The sequence below is a fragment of the Gymnoscopelus microlampas genome, assembly GCF_963454915.1.
Source record: "Gymnoscopelus microlampas genome assembly, chromosome: 16".
Lineage (NCBI taxonomy): Eukaryota > Metazoa > Chordata > Actinopteri > Myctophiformes > Myctophidae > Gymnoscopelus > Gymnoscopelus microlampas.
The window spans coordinates 5801746-5821614 of NC_139953.1; the positions used below are offsets into that span (position 1 = coordinate 5801746).

The following is a 19869-nucleotide window of genomic DNA, read 5'->3' on the forward strand; positions in this document are numbered from 1 at the left end:
ATGTTATCAGTACAGTACAGTACAAAATGTGAAAATGACCATGCTCTAATTGTCTGGGAAACACAGCCACAAGCGTATTTTAGTTTAGATGGACATCAACTTCCCATTCTCAGCACAAAACATGCCATGGGGTATGCATACTAAATGGTCATACAACTTAAAATGTGACGTAGCTAGGCAAGTGCACATGTCTGTCTATGTTGAGGAAAATTCCATATAAGGGAAGGGTGTGTTTTCAATGTACTTGCTGAGGATTACAGATTTCATATTTCTATTTTTTGTCTCATATATGTCTCATATAGGAAAGAGAAACCTGAAGTGATGATCATTTTAGTACTTATAGCTAGCAGCCTCTTCTGTACTGATGCGGTAAGCACCAATAAAAGGAAATTAAATACAGATTGCTTGCTCCTTCTTCTTCTGCTTCTCTCAGAGCTTGAGAACACAATGTTGACAAAAATAACACATGTTGTTTGTCTTCCTCAGGTTTCTACAAGGAGGTGGTCATACCGAAACACTGAAAGAGGTAAGGCCCTCTTCAATTATGAATCAATGTCTTCATTTTTTGAGTAATCCATAGCATAAATGATTTGCTTTGCAATGTAGACAGAGTCTGTATGTAATCAATGTTTATGATAAACAGTGATGGAAGCAGTACTAATTACTAATTTGTTTTAAGTAAAAGTATCAATACCCTATTGTAGAAATAGACTGTTACAAGTACAAGTTTGGTTTTGAACATTTACTTGAGTAAAAGTACAACAGTATTGGCATCAACATATACTTAAGGTACCAAAAGTAAAAGTACTCGTTATGCAGATGGTCCAATTTCACAAGTTTTCAAATGTATAAAAGTCGTTTGAAAATTGCAGATATACAAGCTCACAATGCGTCGCTTTGCAACGCGTTGTGAGCTTGTAGTCGATCGGCTATTTTCAAATTGCCAAAGTATATAGGTTATAAATTGTTGAAATTGGGAAATACTCCAGTAAAGTAAAAAAAATACCTCAAAATTGTACGCCGTACTTAGTACTCAGTACGGTACTTGTGTACTGTAAATGTGCTTAGTTACTTTCTACCAATAATAATAAAACAAAATAATAATAAAAACACCATCCCACTCATATGTTTCCTGTGTGATCAACAGAGTGTCTGTCTGACGATGGGACAAGTTACAGGGGTTCTATTGCTAGATCTGCAAAAGGCGGCATGTGTCTCTTTTGGAACAGGTTTGTCCCCTCACTGGGACTTGGTTTTAACAATTACTGCAGGTATGTTGACAGAACCACTCACTTTTACATACCTGGTACTTTGAAATATGCATTTGTGAAAATTCCGATTCTAAATGATTGCTTTTGATTGTTAGAAATCCTGATAAGAGCCTGATGCCATGGTGTCGTGTCATGAGAGGAGAAAGGACCGTGAAAGAGTTCTGTGAAATTCCTAAATGTGGAACTGAGACTGGTGAGAGGAAGGTTAAATTACTTAAGCCCTACTTTGTCGTACGATGAATGGCAAAAATAACCGATTTACGAACGCGTTGCATCGCGATGCATTGTGAGCTTGTAAATCTGCTATTGTAGCTAATTTTGCCTATAAAGACATGCCTAGAATAGGCATGACATGGGTAAAATAATAGACAAATGGTTGGACATTTTACCCATAAAATTAATATTGTTGTAATTATCTCCTATCACTACAGCTACTACTACAACAGCTGCTACTACAACAGCTACTACTACAACAACAGCTACTACTACAACAGCAGCAACATCTACAGTAACTCCTGTTTCAGTGGACACAGGTTTGTTTAACTATATTCCAAACTATACTACCATGATAATGGTGTTTGTAAGGGGTGTACCCTGGTTCGGCATTTTACCCATACAGTAGGCTATAATTAATAATAATATATATATTTGTATGGGGTGTAGGACAGAGGTGTCATTTCAGAAAAAAAGGGGGTTGGCCCAAAAAAGTGGCATAATGAATTAATGTTTGTGCACACACACACACACACACACACACACACACACACACACACACACACACACACACACACACACACACACACACACACACACACACACACACACACACACACACACACACACACACACACAATAAATACATACATAAATAACATACATAAAACATAATTACATCATTTTTTTAAAATGTATTCATTACCCTTGGACAGTTGCAAACTGACAAACACGGAGAAGTTCAACAATCTGGATATGATAATGATTATCTCATCTGCTTAACCCATTAAGACCTGAGGTCGATTCTACAAATGCCTTCTAAATCAGTCGTTCTCCAACTGCTTAAGGACCCCCAAAATTATATGTACTTGGCTGTGGACCCCCCCCCCCCCCCCCCCCCTTCTGAATATGTTGTGTCAGGGACCCCAAGAAGAGAAGATTTGTGTAAAAAAAAATCGAAATTATTCAAAAAACTTCAAAACTAGTAGATGTACAAGCTTGCAGCGTGGCACGAAGTGACGGGCTGTGAGCTTGTTTTTGGGCCACATTGTACAGTGCACATTGTGTCTGTGTCCGAAAACACTTCCTATAGGGCCTGTAAATGAGACTGAATTTGCTGTCGTTGACTTTCTGTTGGTGTAGAGCTGACGTGTGGAGAGAGGACAGAATGGAGGCAGGGAAAGATAGCGGGTGGATCCATCACACCCATAGAGTCCCAGCCATGGACGGCAGCCATCTTTAAGGGTTCGCGGTTTGTGGGTGGAGGCACTCTCATCTCGCCTTGTTGGGTCCTCACTGCTGCACATTCCTTTCCTGATGGGTGAGAGTCACACGCACACACGCACACACACACACGCACACGCACACACACACACACGCACGCACGCACGCACGCACGCACGCACGCACGCACGCACGCACGCACACACACACACACACACACACACACACACCACTATTGGTCAGATTCTGTAATGTAATATTTGAGTTGGGAGTGTAACGTGATAAATGTGAATGTATTGGGTCTCGCAGAGAAGGCACCTGGACTCGACGTTATTCTGTACATCTGGGCAGGAATTCCATCGCTACTGACGCTACTGATGCTGACAGGGAGCAGAAGTTCACTATTGGACAACTCATCATACACCAGCAATACGATCTGAGCTACAATAATGACATAGGTGAGCATAGGTTTGTGTGTGTGTGTGTGTGTGTGTGTGTGTGTGTGTGTGTGTGTGTGTGTGTGTGTGTGTGTGTGTGTGTGTGTGTGTGTGTGTGTGTGTGTGTGTGTGTGTGTGTGTGTGTGTGTGTGTGTGTGTGTGTGTTAGCCTGGGACCAGACGAATCTGCCAGTGCAAAAAAAACAAATTGCCCTCGGCGATTTGGGTCTGGCACCGTTCCATGTGACTTCATTTCCTGCTCCAGAAGTCTGGGGTGACCAATCAGGGCCCAGTATTCAAACATGGGAGACTGTGATTGGTAGTTGGTTGTAGGTCTAACCAATTGCGTCCAGAGCCATTGTTTTGATCCCGCCCCCTTGGGAAAAAAACGTCCTCATAGAGGCACCAGACTCTTATCCACGCAGTGATATAGTCTGGCTACGCGAGGCTGTGTGTGTGTGTGTGTGTGTGTGTGTGTGTGTGTGTGTGTGTGTGTGTGTGTGTGTGTGTGTGTGTGTGTGTGTGGGGGGGGGGTTGACTGTGTGTACTGTATATAGTCTGGGTGTGAGGTAGGGGCATTTTGTAGGTTTTGATAAAAAAAAACACAAAAAAACAATGGGACTCAAAACTGTGTACTTGTGTGTCTTTCAGCATTGGTAAAGATCAAGCGCAAAGACGGTGAATGTGCATCTCAGACACCATCTGCACGCACAGTTTGTCTCCCCCCACCTTTCACTATGCTGCCCCCAGGAGCTGTGTGCAACGTCGCTGGATACGGCCTGGAGAGCGATGGTATGTATAACATTTAACGTTTGAACCTCTATCATGATGGAGAACTCTCTCTCTCTCTCTCTCTCTCTCTCTCTCTCTCTCTCTCTCTCTCTCTCTCTCTCTCTCTCACAAAAGGAATCACACTTGATTAGGTAATAGATAGCAATCATATCTGATCATAAAAAAGTGAGCGAGGGAAGTATATTGCAGGAAAATAATAGAATATATAATAGTAAATAAAATAAAAGTAAAATGAATTCATCTGATGAAGTTTACATCCATTCCTGATGTGTAAACTTTTTAATCACCATTTTCACTGCTCTATTAGTGTCATTTGTGTCAAACCCCTAACAAACTGATTATGTGATTTCTACAGGACCACTTGCACGCTACTCACAGGTCTTGAAGCAGACAAAAGTGTCTCTGATGTCCCAGGACAACTGTAGAGGCTTTGAAAACTATGGAGATGTCACCCAGAACATGTTCTGTGCTGCTAGTCCTGACTGGAGCACTGACACATGCAAGGTGAGTGAAGTCTAAAGTGAATGAGTGTGTGTGCGTGCGTGTGTGCGTCAGTGGTGGAAAAAGTACTCAAATGTTTTACTTAAGTAAAAGTATCAATAATGGAATGTAGAAAGTACAAAAGTATTGGTATCAAAATGTACTTAAAGTACCAAAAGTAGAAAGTACTCATTGTGCAGAATGTCCCATTTCACAAAGTTTTCAAATGTATAAAATGCATACAAATCTTTTGAAAATAGCAGATCTACAAGCTCACAATGCATCGCATCGTGACGCATTGTGAGCTTGTAGATCGGCTATTTTCAAATGGCAGAAATGTATATAGGGCTGAAGTGGTTTTGTAATAATCTAAATCTACAAAGTAACTAGTAACTAAAGTTTTCAAATAATTGCAGTGGAGTAAAAGTACAATATTTGCACCTGAGATGTAGTGGAGTAGAAGTAAAGTGCTGAAACTTGGAAATACTCCAGTAAAGTAAAAAATACCTAAAAATTGTACTTAAGTACAGTACTTGTGTGTGTGTGTGTGTGTGTGTGTGTGTGTGTGTGTGTGTGTGTGTGTGTGTGTGTGTGTGTGTGTGTGTGTGTGTGTGTGTGTGTGTGTGTGTGTGTGTGTGTGTGTGTGTGTGAACGTGTGTGTGTACACACATTCATACTGTACGTTCGTATAATATGCATTTCAGTTAACCAACATTTCTTTTAGTTTTAGTTTACTATACTAACCTTGCTCTCTCCTTGCAGGGTGATTCTGGTGGTCCCTTGGTGTGTGAGAATGCGGGTCGTATGTTCCTGTTCGGGGTGGTCAGCTGGGGTGAAGGCTGTGCAAGGAAGGACAAACCAGGTGTTTACACACGCGTCACCAACTACAACCACTGGATCGCTGAGAAGACTGGGCTCTCAGCCTTCACAGCTGGTGTCATGTACCCCGAAAAATGATCTGCAGAAAAAATACAAAAAAGGACAATTTGGCAGCTATTTGTTTTTTAAAGATTGCACATACAGTACATTATTACGTACACATACAATCCTGAGTATTCGTTTAACCCATTAAGGAAGGCCTGAGTCCGATTCTTAAAATGTTTTCTAAACAGTTTTTTGAAAAAATATATATGTATTAAAAAAAAATCACGCTTTTTCAAAAATAGCAGATCTACAAGCTCATAGTGCGGCACTCGCCGCACTATGAGCTTGTATATCTGCTATTTTTGAATAGCCAAAGAAATCTCAAATGACACAGATGCGTTCCCGGTCTTAAAGTCTTGAGTGTTCAAATGGAATCACATTTTTGACACACTTAAGCCCTATACAACAATTACTGACAATAGCCGATCTTCAAGCTCACAGTGCGGTGCATTGTGAGCTTGTTGATCTGCTATTTTGCTGTTGATTGTAGTTTATAAAAAAGGAAATTGATTCATTTAGATTTTATTTATTTATTTTTGATTGATTTTCCAGTGTACATAGAGTACTGGCTGTCGCTTTGGCTTCAGTATACAACCAATTTGTAATGTATGGTTTCAAATATTTTTATCAGGCTGTACAAGTACAGTATATTAAAATGTTTAATTGTGCATCAAATGTGCATAATGCTTTCATGCACCTTTAAATTGTTAATCCTTTTGTTCACGGTTGTATTATTAACTTGGAAAACAAGTTATAGCACACAGAATATTTATTCTTTTTTACAGATAAATTATTTTATTTAATTATTTTATTTATTTTAACCTGCTGTTAAATGTTTTTGATGTAATGATCTCATGCTAATAAATATTAAGCTACCATATTGAGTTAAATTGTTTCTGTATTTTATTCTGTTTATCTCTCTCTCTCTCACTCTCTCTCTTTCTCTCTCTCACGCACGCACACGCACACACACACACACACACACACACACACACACACACACACACACACACACACACACACACACACACACACACACACCTCGCTGTCAGAGGGAGAGTGATGTGAAATCCTTAGTGCTAATCTAACTCAGAGTTTATACAAATCTAACCAATTATGATAACCAATAATACATCTGTACACTTTCTGAGTTAAATGAACAGAGGATTTTAATGTGTACTCAAGAAGACCTTCCTGTCCTTGTTTCATGTCTCATTTGTGCTCTCATATCAGAGATGAAGAGCAACTATACAATGACAATATCCATTCTCGGGAAGGTTGGAGCCATGACAGGTTATATTATATGTACTACATGGCATGTAAAAAAAACATAGATAGATACATCATTAGATGAAATGACAGATAGCTTCATACAGACAGTAAAGATTCAGACAGATGAGGTTTGCTGTTATTAGACGTGGCAGCGGTGGCCTAGTGGTTAGAGGGGCGGCCTTGATACCGGAAGGTCCCTTGTTCGATTCCCCAATTCATCACATCAATCATGAATCACCGCTGAATAGCCCTTGAGCAAGGCTTCCATGCAGGGTCTGGCTGTAAATAAGTTCCGCACTTAGTCCAACACCCTGGGTAAACAACAAACTTTGCTTTGCTTTTGCAGTGATGAGCATTAGTTTCTCTTCAAAACACTAGAGGGTGCTGTTGAGTATTTGGCAGCAGCCCAGTAGTGCCTCAACATACCGGTGGATTATTTAGAAATCATTTATTTAGGCTGTAAATTATAGATTTTTTAAATTGGTTAGGAGAGATAGAATAGAATATATTATCTTTTTTAGCATGTCACACAGAAATGTAAAAATGTCACATTTCTGTGTGACATTCTTAGTAGGCCTATATTAATAACAACAAATTCCAGAGTTATATCAACTTGCAGAGTTAAATGAATACTTTGATTTACACAAGCATGCACAGATCTATACATGTACAAATGAGGTCAAATGACCTACTGTCTCCCTTGTTTCATGCATTCATGTAAAATAGCAATTAACACATTTTCATTTTACATGAATTTTATGTAATACATAAAAAACTGTGTTCCAACAGTGAGGATTTTGACTATGTATTCTGAGTCCCTGTGGGTCTGTTTTAAACTGAAACAACTATTTAGATCACCGTTATAAGATGGATGTCATGTTACAATTGTCTGGTTCTAATTATCTTATCTACAAAGGTTTGATTTAATAAAACTTGCTTTGAGTTACTGGTTACTAATAGGTTAACTTACGAATGACCATAAACTTGGAAAAGGCTCATTTGTAGTTTCGGTGGTTGCTTGCTGTCACTTTACATCACAGGTAATGCGTCTGAGAATGAGTGTGTGTGTGTGTGTGTGTGTGTGTGTGTGTGTGTGTGTGTGTGTGTGTGTGTGTGTGTGTGTGTGTGTGTGTGTGTGTGTGTGTGTGTGTGTGTGTGTGTGTGTGTGTGTGTGTGTGTGTGTCGGTGTGTGTGTGTGTGTGTGTGTGTGTGTGTGTGTGTGTGTGTGTGTGTGTGTGTGTGGGGGGAGAGTTTTTATGTGTCTGAATCTGCCCGGAACTAATACAATGTGGTGTCAGGCATTTAGGGGGACACTTTGGTGGTTGCACTCCTTCATTTGAAGTAGATTTTGACGAAACAACAGATCATGCATGTGGTAGATGAGGTTTGTTTGTTCGTCATAAGTTTGTTTGTGTTAAAGAGAATATTGTATCGTTATGGACATTTGATTTACTAAGTCGTTTCTTTACAGTTTGTAGGTGGTTGTTTTGTACATGAACACATTGGACTCATTCCCTCTTCAGTTGTATGCAGCCAGTGAGGTATGTGTTTGTTTGAAGTGTATTTTATATTTATCATTACAGCCTTGGATCAAGACTATCATAGATTAATTTTATCGAGTCTTGACTTTTACTTTCGTATCTATGATAGTCTTGGTCTCAACCCCCCTAATAGTCACTGGACATCCGCGCGAAAAGTCCGAAATTCTCCTCACATGTTCAAAACAATCATATTAAGTATCTAACCTGTAGCCACGGATGTTAACTAGACATTCGGAACATTTGTTGTTCACTGTATTAGTCTGTATTTTGCAATAGATATGTTTTAATCCCGTCTGTGACGGATTCTGTCTGTTCCCTGTATTCCTCAATGGGTGGTGGTGACGGGGCGCATCAGGTGGAAGTCGGTATTACACTCAATGTAAACAGGATGTAAACGAGGGGGGCAATGGCGTTCAGACACAGACGGGATTAAAACACATGTCTATTGACAAATAGGGATTAATAGAGTGCACAAAGACTCCGAATTCTGAGTTAACATCCGTATCTACAGGGTAAGCACCTTGTATTTTGCATTTGTACAAAGACCAACACTATTATAGATGTGCAAATGTCGAAATATATAAAATACATCTGATACTCTTGATCCAAGGTTAGGTTTACCATATATTTCTGTTTAAGGTTCATGTTTAGTGTGAGTGTTTGTTTGTTTAATGTTGTATTTGGGCTAAAATAATGATGTAAATGAGCTATCACAATGTAAACACAATGTTTGTCTGTCAGTAGAAAAATCCACTTTTGTCATGTTATGGCTTTCTGACAGTAATGTATGTGAATCTGCAGCATTGCATTTTTATATACAGTGTTCTTGTTTTGTTGTTTTACACAAGGGTGGAATTAATGCTGTGTGTGTGTGTGTGTGTGTGTGTGTGTGTGTGTGTGTGTGTGTGTGTGTGTGTGTGTGTGTGTGTGTGTGTGTGTGTGTGTGTGTGTGTGTGTGTGTGTGTGTGTGTGTGTGTGTGTGTGTGTGCTTTGCAACAGGTTTGTGGTGGTGTATCAAAGCTCGGCCTTCCTGCCAGGCCCATCTGAGACGATACGATTGACCTCCAGATCAAACCCACAACTTCCAGTGAGGAGAACAGACTGTCTTTCCACAGCTACAGGAGGGAATACTGACCCAGACCACTGGAACCTGCAGTTCGTAGCTTCACTCAGAGACAAAATGGCTTCCAACACGTCTCCTCCAGAAGAGGATTATTCCTGTCCTGTGTGTCGTGACATCTTTAAAGATCCTGTTCTCCTGTCATGTAGCCACAGCTTCTGTAAAGAATGTCTGCAGAATTGGTGGAGAGAGAAGAGAATAAATGAATGTCCAGTTTGTAAGGAAATACATTCAACAGATCATCTACCCCGTAACCTGGCTCTGAAGAACCTGTGTGAGGCCTTCATACAGGAGAGACATCAGAGAGCTTCAAAACGTCAGAGAACTTCATCAGGGTCTGAGGATCTCTGCAGTCTGCATGCTGAGAAACTCAAACTCTTCTGTCAGGAATGTCAACAGCCAGTGTGTGTTGTGTGTCTTCATTCAGAAAAACACACCAACCACAGTTTCAGACCCATCGATGAAGCTGCTCTAGATCACAAGAAGGAAGTCCAGAAATCACTGAAGCCTTTACAGGAGAAACTGGAGGTGTTTAATAAAGTTAAAGCAACCTGTGACCAAACAGCAGAACACATTAAGGCTCAGACCCGACACACAGAGAGGCAGATTAAACACCAGTTTAAGAAGATTAATCAGTTTCTACAAGAGGAAGAGGAGGCCAGCATCACTGCACTGAGGGAGGAGGAGCAGCAGAAGAGTCAGATGATGAAGGAGAAGACTGAGGGTCTGAACAGAGACATATTAACCCTTTCAAATAACATCCGAGCCATAGAGGAGGAGCTGAGAGCTGAACACATCTCATTCCTTCACAACTACAAGACTACAATGGAAAGAGTCCAATTCACACTGCAGGATCCACAGCTGGTCTCAGGACCACTGATAAACATGACCAAACACCTGAGCAACCTGACCTTCAGAGTCTGGGACAAGATGAAGGACATTGTCTCCTACACTCCTGTCATTCTGGACCCCAACACTGCCCATCCAAGCCTCATCCTGTCTGATGATCTGACCGGTGTGAGATGTGGAGAAAGACAGAAGCTTCCTGACAACGCAGAGAGGTTTGACTCTCTGGCCTTTCTCCTGGGTTCTGAGGGCTTTAACTCAGGGACCCACAGCTGGGATGTTGAGGTTGGAGACAATCCTTTGTGGGCACTGGGTGTGTTAGCAGAGTCTTTTCAGAGAAAGGGAAGAGATCTGGGTCAATTAGTGTGGTATATAATGTTACATGAAGGTAGATACAAAGCACACAAAGCACGCAAAGCGTTATAAAAGTCATTCACACTTCTCTCAGTGGAGCAGAAACCTCAGAGGATCAGAGTGCAGCTGGACTGGAATGAAGGAAAGCTGTCATTCTCTGATGCTGATACTTTAACACACATACACACCTTCACACACACTTTCACTGACACGCTCTATCCATACTTTTTCACTAAGTCTCTCCCTCTGAAGATTTTACCAAGGAAGGTCAGTGTAACTCTGGAACAACATAGTTAGACATGATGATGAGACATGACTTCATTTTGAGAATCTAAATGATTGTCTTGTGGTCTAATAATAATGGCAGATTATTATAATTATGCTCATAATGGCATGAGAATGTTAAAAGTTGGTTAGTGATGATGGTTACATTTGGAGAATGAGGGGATTGTTGCACTGGTGTAATGGTTAAACTAATCGATTTCATTGATAATTAATAAACTAATTGACTTTCAAAATAGCAGAAAAAGCAGATATACCAACTCACAATTATATATGACACAAGAACCTCTAGATCGGCTAGATGTGTGACACTGTTTTGGGACAAAATAAAGCTTTTAAGTCATTAATCAGACTTTCAATTATATATAAAAAAAAACATCCTTTTGTTTATTCATTGATACACTGTATACAAATTACTATTAAAAAGATCTGTGCCTTACCATTTTGCTAAATATAAAACGTTATCAATAGAATAATCGCTAAGAAGATAAGTGATAGTTACAGCCCTAAACTGGGTATTAATACTTTTCAATAAACACATGGGTGATCTTCAAGAGTGATACATGTATTCAATTATTAAAAGACATATAATCACATTTATATTTTCTTTCTCTGTGATAACATCAGAACTGTGTGGTGTCATGAATGCAGTTTATTTTTCCATCTCTGTAAGCTCTCATTGTGAAATCCACTTGGTGTTTATATATATTATATATTAATAAATTCTTTCACTTTGGTGCTAAAATAATTTTGCATTGCTGTTGCATTATGTTTGCTACTTCTTGATGGGTATTCATGCTGGTTCTCTACTGTTTGGATCACTGTTTCTAAACAAATTGATACATTTGTACACTCTGAGTTAAAATAAACACTTAAGGATTTTACAGTGCAGATTGGGTGGTTTGTTGCCTAATGCACATTAAACTGGTGGTCTTTGAAGTGAAAAGGGTTTAGTATCATACTATAGATCATTGTAGAGTTCCATGGAAAAGTTGTTTATACTGAACACTGATGTTGGCCATTTATGTTTTAAGTGAATACTCAGATTTATTGTTTTCCTCTTTTTTACTTTTAAGTGAATACTCAGATGTATTGTTTTCCTATGTTACCAGTTCAAGTTTGATGTTACATTTGTTTGTGCCTGTGTATTGATTCTACTGTCAGTTTAGAGTTCTTTAAGTGGACAGTTGCTAGTATTTCATGTGACCTTAAATTTGTTTTAAATACTGCTCCTCCTTACATTTTTTACACTCTGACACTCTTTTAATCAAAATGTGTCAATGTTCCTGACTGTTGAAATAAAGAGTTTGAACTTGATCACATTGCCTTTTTCTTTTTCTATGTTACTCTACTTTGAATTTCCTGAGTGAGTGAGTTGTACATTCACTGCTTTTACTATTACAGTGTGTTACGATAAAATGTATCAGATTAATAAACTAATATGGTTTGTGTGTGTGTGTGTGTGTGTGTGTGTGTGTGTGTGTGTGTGTGTGTGTGTGTGTGTGTGTGTGTGTGTACTTTAAGGAAACAGAAATAGGAGCTGTCCAAAAATGTTAAAGCTCTAATGAAAATCTAGTAGTTCATCATTGAACAAATTAAAATCAAGCTTACATGTTTCTGCCTAACATAGACCTTCTACAGGGAAAGCAGAAAAAACACCACCAAGCCAATATAAATATCTATAGTAGCATGAACTCAATACTTATCTGTTTTTTTTATCTACTTCACACAGTGCACACCGCCAACCTTGATTGATAGGATCACTGATCCTCCTTTATTTGTTTTCATTAATTTTATTTTATTTTATTGTATCGTCTCAGATCTCTCATGGCCTTAAATGGTAGTGCAAGATTGTCAATCCCCAAACATATAGCATGTATAAGATGTACTTTTGTGTTGGTATGAGGAGCTTGTACAGTATGTGTTCTTTGTTTTGTAACATGTCTGAGCTGAGCTTTTTGTGTTTTTGTCATAAAAGGAAAAAAACATTATTGGGGGGAAAGTGCAGTAACATTGCTTAACTAGGCCTATAGTGATTCTATTATTAAATATTAACATCCAATATAACAACAATGGAAATATTACAATTAAGTTATTCATGCAAAACTGTATTAAAGAAGGTCAAGTAGGCCTTCTATGAACACCATAGACTTAACGTGATTGTCATTATGGTTCTGCCTGAACTTGTGCCACAGTGACACCTTGTGGCGGTGCATACATGCTTCATGAGCTCTTAACCACAAGTCATTCACCCTAAAGTTTAACCAGGGGTCTTCAACGTTTTTCTGCCCAAGGCAACAAGGACCCCCTAGCTGAGAGAGAGACGAAGCAGGGACCCCCACTACATATTATATACAATTATGTTCTAGAATAGATTCAACTTTTTTCGTAGATTCCATATAGTTTCATTGTTTGACAGCGCGATCATCAGTGTATTTTGGATTCATGTTAATATGTATTTTCCAGACATTTTACCACTTAAACCATCAATACTTTCCTCTACACTACACCTCTTTGCCGAAAACAGCCGATCTGCCAGCTCACAACGCCTTGGGTTGTGAACTTGTAGATCGGCTATTTTTGGCTTCTCAGTTTATTAAACAACACAAAAGTGATAAGCTATTAAATTATGATATAACTTTTACCCCTGAAACCACTGACTAAATAATTGTGTATGTCCACCAGCAGCAGAGCAGCATTAATGTCCAATACTTATTGGACAAGTTAGACCTGGTTTAACTGCCATGATTTTCATTTCATTTTATTTTATTTTAAGATTTGTTTGACTCTTTATATGATTTATTTCTTGGAAAGTGTTTTTGTTTCGTTACCACTGTGTGTGTGGGGAGAGTTTTTACGTGTCTGAATCTGCCCGGAACTAATATAATGTGGAGTCAGATATTTAGAGGGACACTGTTAGTGGCTGCACTTCTTCCATGTGAACTAGATTTGAAGACGAACAACAGATCATGTGGTAGATGAGGTTTGTTTGTTTGTTTTTCTGAAGTTTGTTTTTGCAAAACACAATATATTGTTTGTTAAAAGTCATTTCTGTACAGTTTGTAGGTGGTTGTTTTGTACATAAACACCTTGGACTCATTCCCTCTTCAGTTGTATGCAGCCAGTGAGGTTTGTGTTTGTTTGAAGTGTATTTTCTATTTATCATTACATCCTTGGATCAAGACTATCATAGATTCATGTTTTATCGTGTCTGACTTTTACTTTCGTATCTATGATAGTCTTGGTCTCAACCCCCCCTATTAGTCACTGGACATCCGCGCGAAAAGCCCGTACTTCTCCTCACAAGTTCAAAACGATCATATTAAGTATCTAACCTGTAGCCACGGATGTTAACTAGACATTCGGAACATGTGTTCACTGTATTAGTCTGTATTTGGCAATAAATGTGTTTTAATCCCGTCTGTGTCGGATTCTGTCTGTTCCCTGTATTCCTCAATGGTTGGTGGTGACGGGGCGCATCAGGTGAAAGTCGGTATTACACTCAATGTAAACAGGATGTAAACGAGGGGGGAAATGGTGTTCAGACACAGACGGGATTAAAACGCATATTTATTGAAAAATAGGGATTAATACAGTGCAGAAATACTCCGAATGCTGAGTTAACATCCGGGGCTACAGGATAAGCAACTTATATTTTGCATTTGTACAAAGACCAACACTATCATAGTAAAATACATCTGATAGTCTTGATCCAAGGTTAGGTTTACCTTTTGTTCTGTTATGTTTATGCTTAGTGTGAGTGTTTGTTTGTTTAATGTTGTATTTGGGCTAAAATAATTTATGTAAATGAGTCAAAGTGAAGCTATCACAATGTTTGTCTGTCAGTAGAAATGACAGACTTTCTGACAGTAATTGATTGATTGATTGATGTACTTTATTTAGTAAGACATGAGAACAACAGTACATGGAAGTACAAATTCACAATACAAGGTCTACTAAACTGGAAGACTCATAAAAGCACTGAGCTTGTTTCAAATGAGTTCCCCATGCACACAAATCATGATACATATAAGAGACAGACAGATATACACAACTACTATAGAATGTCATACAATCAGTTTACAGGTTACTGGTATGAAGAGTGAGAAATATGTACAAAAGGAGAAGGAGAGAGAGGGGGGGGGGGTAGGGGGGTAGGTTAGGTTAGGACTTAGACAGGGGCCATTTTCCAATTGCAGCCTCCTGAAGGTGTATCTTTAGGGCTGTTTTGAAAGAGAGTAGGGTTTTACACTCCTTTACTCCTTTTGGTAGGGCGTTCCACATTTTTGATGAATAGCATGAGAACGAGTTACTTCCCTTTGTTGAGCCAAAAAAGGGTTGGACAAGGTTTGTGGAGCTTCCTCTGGTATTGTGATCATGGACATCATTAACATTTTGGAAGTATTTTGACAAATACAGGGGGATCCCAATGTTATGGTATATCTTGAAGACCAGGCCCATAGCAAGTTGCTGTACTCTGTCCGCAACCCTAAGCCATCCAATCCTATCAAAATGATCAGGGGTTAGATGGGTTTTGTAATTGAGGCCAAGAAGTAGCCTTACAAGTTTGTTTTGGGATGTTTGGAGCCTTGTTTTTAAGGCCTTGGAGGTGTTGTGATACCACGAAGTACATGCATAATCGTAATGACCTTGTATGAGGGCCACTGCAAGAGTCTTCAGAGTCTTCTTACTGACTTTACGATCAATACTCCGCAAATAGCGTGTTTTTTTGTGGACCGTTTTGATCGTTTTTTCAGCATTTTTGTCACCAGAGAGGTCAGCCTCCAAGATAGAGCCAAGGTAGGTAATTTCGTTTTTTCTTTTGATGATATCATCACCCGCTTTGATCGTGAAGCTCTCTGCCTTTCTGAGGTTAGGAGTGGACCCAAAGAGGATGCATTCCGTTTTGCCCAGGTGTAATGAGAGCTTGTTGTCGGAGAGCCAGATGCAGATCTTGTTGAGTTCAGAGCTGAGAGTTTTCTCAACCTGCAGCCTGTCCCTGTCCGAGACTAGCAGGGCCGAGTCATCTGCGAACAGGAACAGGTTGCAGTCGCAGGCTGACGACATGTCATTCACATATATCAGGAACAGTAAGGGCCCTAGTATACTTCCTTGGGGAACACCACAAGTCACTGGGAGGGGGGGGGACTGGGTGCCGTTTACTTCCACCACTTGCTCCCTCCCTTCCAGGTAGGATCTCATCCAGTTCACTGACGTGTCATCAAAACCTATTGCTTTGAGCTTATTGATCATAATTGGGTGATTAACGGTGTCAAAAGCCTTCTGGAGGTCCAGCATGACCATGCCGCAATATTTGCCCTTTTCGATCTCTTGTTTGATAGAGTCGTTCAAATAGAGAAGGCATGTTCAAATAGAGAAGGCAGTTCAAATAGAGAAGGCAATGTATGTGAATCTGCAGCATTGCGGTTTTGAAGTGATCTGAAGTTTTTTTTTTAATTACACATACGTCATAGATGGTCTATTTTCACTATTTGACTTACAACAAAGTAGCATCTAGGTTTAAGTGGTTAATACTTATCTTTAAAAAAAAAAAAAAAAACTTTCTATCAATTACTCACCCCATGAAGCCTTGAATTCATGGAGATTTTTGTTTGTCACATGAGACAATAATACAATATTTGACTAATGAAATTAATAGGAGACCAATCTTAACAAGAGCAAAAACATATATTTTTCTAACCTGAATCATTAGTAGGCTCATCACATCAGTAATCCCTGTGATAGCTGTTTTGGAGTTTATATTCTTGTATAGTATAAAATAAAAAAAACGCAGCAGAGTCCTCAATTATTGAATTATTGGGTCAGGAATGTGACAAAAAACAAAAAAATCAAAGTATTCGAGTTCAGAGAAAAACTGAGTTATTTTATTTTTTCTGTGTTTGATTTAGAATCCTGTTCAACACAGCTGAACCTTACCGGACCCCTGCGACTAGAATTGGATCTGGAACCGGACCAACATTGAGGAACCAGAGTCAGTTCCATGACCATCACATTAGGGAGTGTTTCACACCTACACCCAACCCTACCTGAGACGACCCAGTAAACAGAGGTTGGTATTTACTTTCCTCACAAATACACCAGATGTACAAGCTGACAAAACAAATATGTACAGTAAACAGTTTGAAGGGGAGGGTTATGACTTTTACAGGGGCCAGTTTGGATGCTTAAGCATGCTTAAGTCGAGGAACACTTTTCCCCTTGGTGATCAATAAAACTCTAATGCATATCAAATGGCGGCTTTCTTTTTACCTTAGCAATGGTGTAGAACTAGCCTGACACTCAGCCTGAATTTAATTTCGTTTCACTCCATTATTCAGTCTGAAAGCCCTCTCATGCAGCCAATTTCTGAGATGGGGGCGTGGCCAAAGTTTTTTTTTCAAAGACTCTTTGGCGATTGGTTCATACTGGATTATCCCGATCCCGATTTGTTGTACAGATTTTCAACCGAGAAACACCCGCCTTCGACAGCGTCACCAGACCGTGAATGCGAGGCAAACGATTCAGGGGTGGAGCCAGGCTAGTGTAGAACACTATACAGTATAAAATGTCTACAGGCAACGTGGAGCGACGCTTTTCAGTTATTGTACTGACAGCATGTTCAGGTTTCAGTACTCTAGGTTTTTGCATTGTTTAAATAGGCTCTCTCCCCCCCCTCTATTGTTCCCTGTCTATACTAATTGTATAGGAAATATACAATTACAAATATTGCCGTGTGTGTGTGTGTGTGTGTGTGTGTGTGTGTGTGTGTGTGTGTGTGTGTGTGTGTGTGTGTGTGTGTGTGTGTGTGTGTGTGTGTGTGTGTGTGTGTGTGTACTTTGCAACAGGTCTGTGGTGGTGTGTCGAAGCTCCGCTCCCTGCCAGACTCATCTGAGACGATAAGATTGACCTTCAGATCAAACACAACTTCCAGTGAGGAGAACAGACTGTCTTCACACAGCTACAGGAGGGAATACTGACCCAGACCACTGGAACCTGCTGCTGACTCTGTCAGCTGAAGTATTGAGCAGAGTGTTTGTAGCTTCTCTCTGAGACAAAATGGCTTCCAACTCGTCTCTTCCAGAAGAGGATCTTTCCTGTCCTGTGTGTCATTACTTAACCTGATAGTCATTATGGTTCTGCCTGAACTTGTGCCACAGTGACACCTTGTGGCGGTGCATACATGCTGCATGTGCTCTTAACCACAAGTCATTCACCCTAAACCAGGGGTCTTCAACGTTTTTCAGCCCAAGGACCCCCTAGCTGAGAGAGAGATGAAGCAGGGACCCCCCACTACATATTATATACAATTATGTTCTAGAATAGATTCAACTTTTTTTATAGATTCCATTCACGTTTCATTGTTTGACAAAACGATCATCAGTGTATTTTGGATTCATGTTAATATGTATTTTTCAGACATTTTACCACTTAAATAAACCATCAATACTTCCATCTACACTACACCTCTTTGCTGAAAATAGCCGATCTACAAGCTCACAAAGCCTGGTGTCGTGAACTTGTAGATCTGCTATTTTTGGCTAAAGTTAATCTCCCCAGAATAGGGATGCAAGGGTTCAAGTGGTTATGACCCCTGGGGGTCCCGCTTGGACCCCCAAATGAAGACCCCTGCCCTAAACTGCAAACCATCAGAGGCAAACAACAAAAAATGGTACAGACAGGATATAAACAGGTGTCACTAATAGACTGATTAATTACATTATCCTATATGCAAAGTTTCTTATTCAAAAACAAAAGTGTTCTAAATCACTGCCTACATCTAACCTTTCTTCAGAGAACTGAATAATCAGCTTATTAAACAATGAATAAGTTATAAGCTATTAAAACATTATATAACTTTTACCCCTGAAGCCACTGACTAAATAATTGTGATTGTGAATGTCCAGCAGCAGCAGAGCAGCATTACATTTAACTGCCATATTTTTTGTTTCATTTTATTTTATCTTCAGATTTGTTTAACAGTGTATATGATTTATTTATTGGAAAGTGTTTTTGTTTCGTTACCACAGACAGATATACACACTACTATACAGAATGGCATACAATCAGTTTACAGGTTACTGGTATGAAAAAATAAAAAATATGTACAAGAGAAAAAAGAGGAAGAGTTTGGGGAGGGGGGGGGGGGGGGGGGGGTAGGTTAAGACATGACTGGGGGCATTTTTGAATTGCAGCCTCCTGAAGGTGTTTCTTAAGGGCAGTTTTGAAAGTGAGTAGGGTTTTACACTCCTTTACTCTTGTTTGTACAATATAACCATAACCCTAACTCATAGAGGTTTGACCTCTATGAGTTTGTCCTCCTGGGTTCTGAGAGGTTTAACTCAGGGACCCACAGCTGGGATGTCGAGGTTGGAGACAATAAATACTGGAGACTGGGTGTGTTAGCAGAGTCGTTTCAGAGAAAGGGACATAGGACAATCAAGTCATACATGATAAATTGCTATAATTGTATCTATTAATTGTCTATCATCAATCATTTCTGATTATTAGATAATGTTAATGATGGTTAGTGATGGTTACATTTGGTGAAAAGGTGAGGTGTGAAGGGTTCAACAGTTAATCACACTACTTGATTGAATTGATTGGAAAAAATAATGTATTATAAACAAAGTTATATTTGAAAATAGATCTACAAGCCCACAATGCTTTGCCATATGATGTGACATGTGATCTTATCGATCACCAATTGTTTGAGTGACGCTACTGTGTGACAAAGTATAAACTTAGCACTTAGTATATTAATAACAACAAATTCCAGAGTTATATCAACTTGCAGAGTTAAATGAATATACTCATGATTTACGCAAGCATGCACAGATCTATACATGTACAAATGAGGCCAAATTACCTACTGTTTTCATGCATTCCTGTAAAATAGCAATTAGTTTAACAAATTTTCATTTTACATTAATTTTATATAATACATAAAAAACTGTGTTCCAACAGTGAGGATTTTGACTATGTATTCTGAGTCCCTGTGGGTCTGTTTTAAACTCAGTGAAACAACTATTTAGATCACGTTATAAGATGGATGTTACAATTGTCCGGTTCTAATTATCTTATCTACAAAGGTTTGATTTAATAAAACTTGCTTTG

General features: G+C 39.3%; 3 protein-coding genes across 3 annotated transcripts in view; all 3 read left to right on the forward strand.

Moving 5' to 3' along the window:
* Window positions 1-1175: 1175 nt before the first annotated feature.
* Window positions 1176-19869, forward strand: part of LOC311062781 (tissue-type plasminogen activator-like) — a gene marked incomplete at its 3' end in the record, with an annotated part of 34907 nt that continues 16213 nt past the window's right edge. Inside the window, exons 1-3 of the mRNA XM_084081999.1 lie at window positions 1176-1271; window positions 1367-1464; window positions 1751-1804. Of these exons, the coding sequence (XP_083938125.1) occupies window positions 1210-1271; window positions 1367-1464; window positions 1751-1804 (214 nt within the window). The 5' untranslated portion in view covers window positions 1176-1209. The remainder of the gene's footprint in view (window positions 1272-1366; window positions 1465-1750; window positions 1805-19869) is intronic.
* On the forward strand, window positions 1837-5519 carry LOC311063780 (urokinase-type plasminogen activator-like; the record flags this gene model as incomplete). Its single annotated transcript, XM_084083381.1, has 6 exons — window positions 1837-1858; window positions 2628-2805; window positions 3018-3166; window positions 3796-3936; window positions 4292-4440; window positions 5179-5519. The coding sequence occupies 6 exons, from the start codon at window positions 1837-1839 to the stop codon at window positions 5371-5373; spliced, it is 834 nt and encodes a 277-aa protein (XP_083939507.1). The 3' UTR covers window positions 5374-5519.
* On the forward strand, window positions 9334-10834 carry LOC311063781 (E3 ubiquitin-protein ligase TRIM35-like; the record flags this gene model as incomplete). Its single annotated transcript, XM_084083382.1, has 1 exon — window positions 9334-10834. The coding sequence occupies one exon, from the start codon at window positions 9334-9336 to the stop codon at window positions 10543-10545; it is 1212 nt and encodes a 403-aa protein (XP_083939508.1). The 3' UTR covers window positions 10546-10834.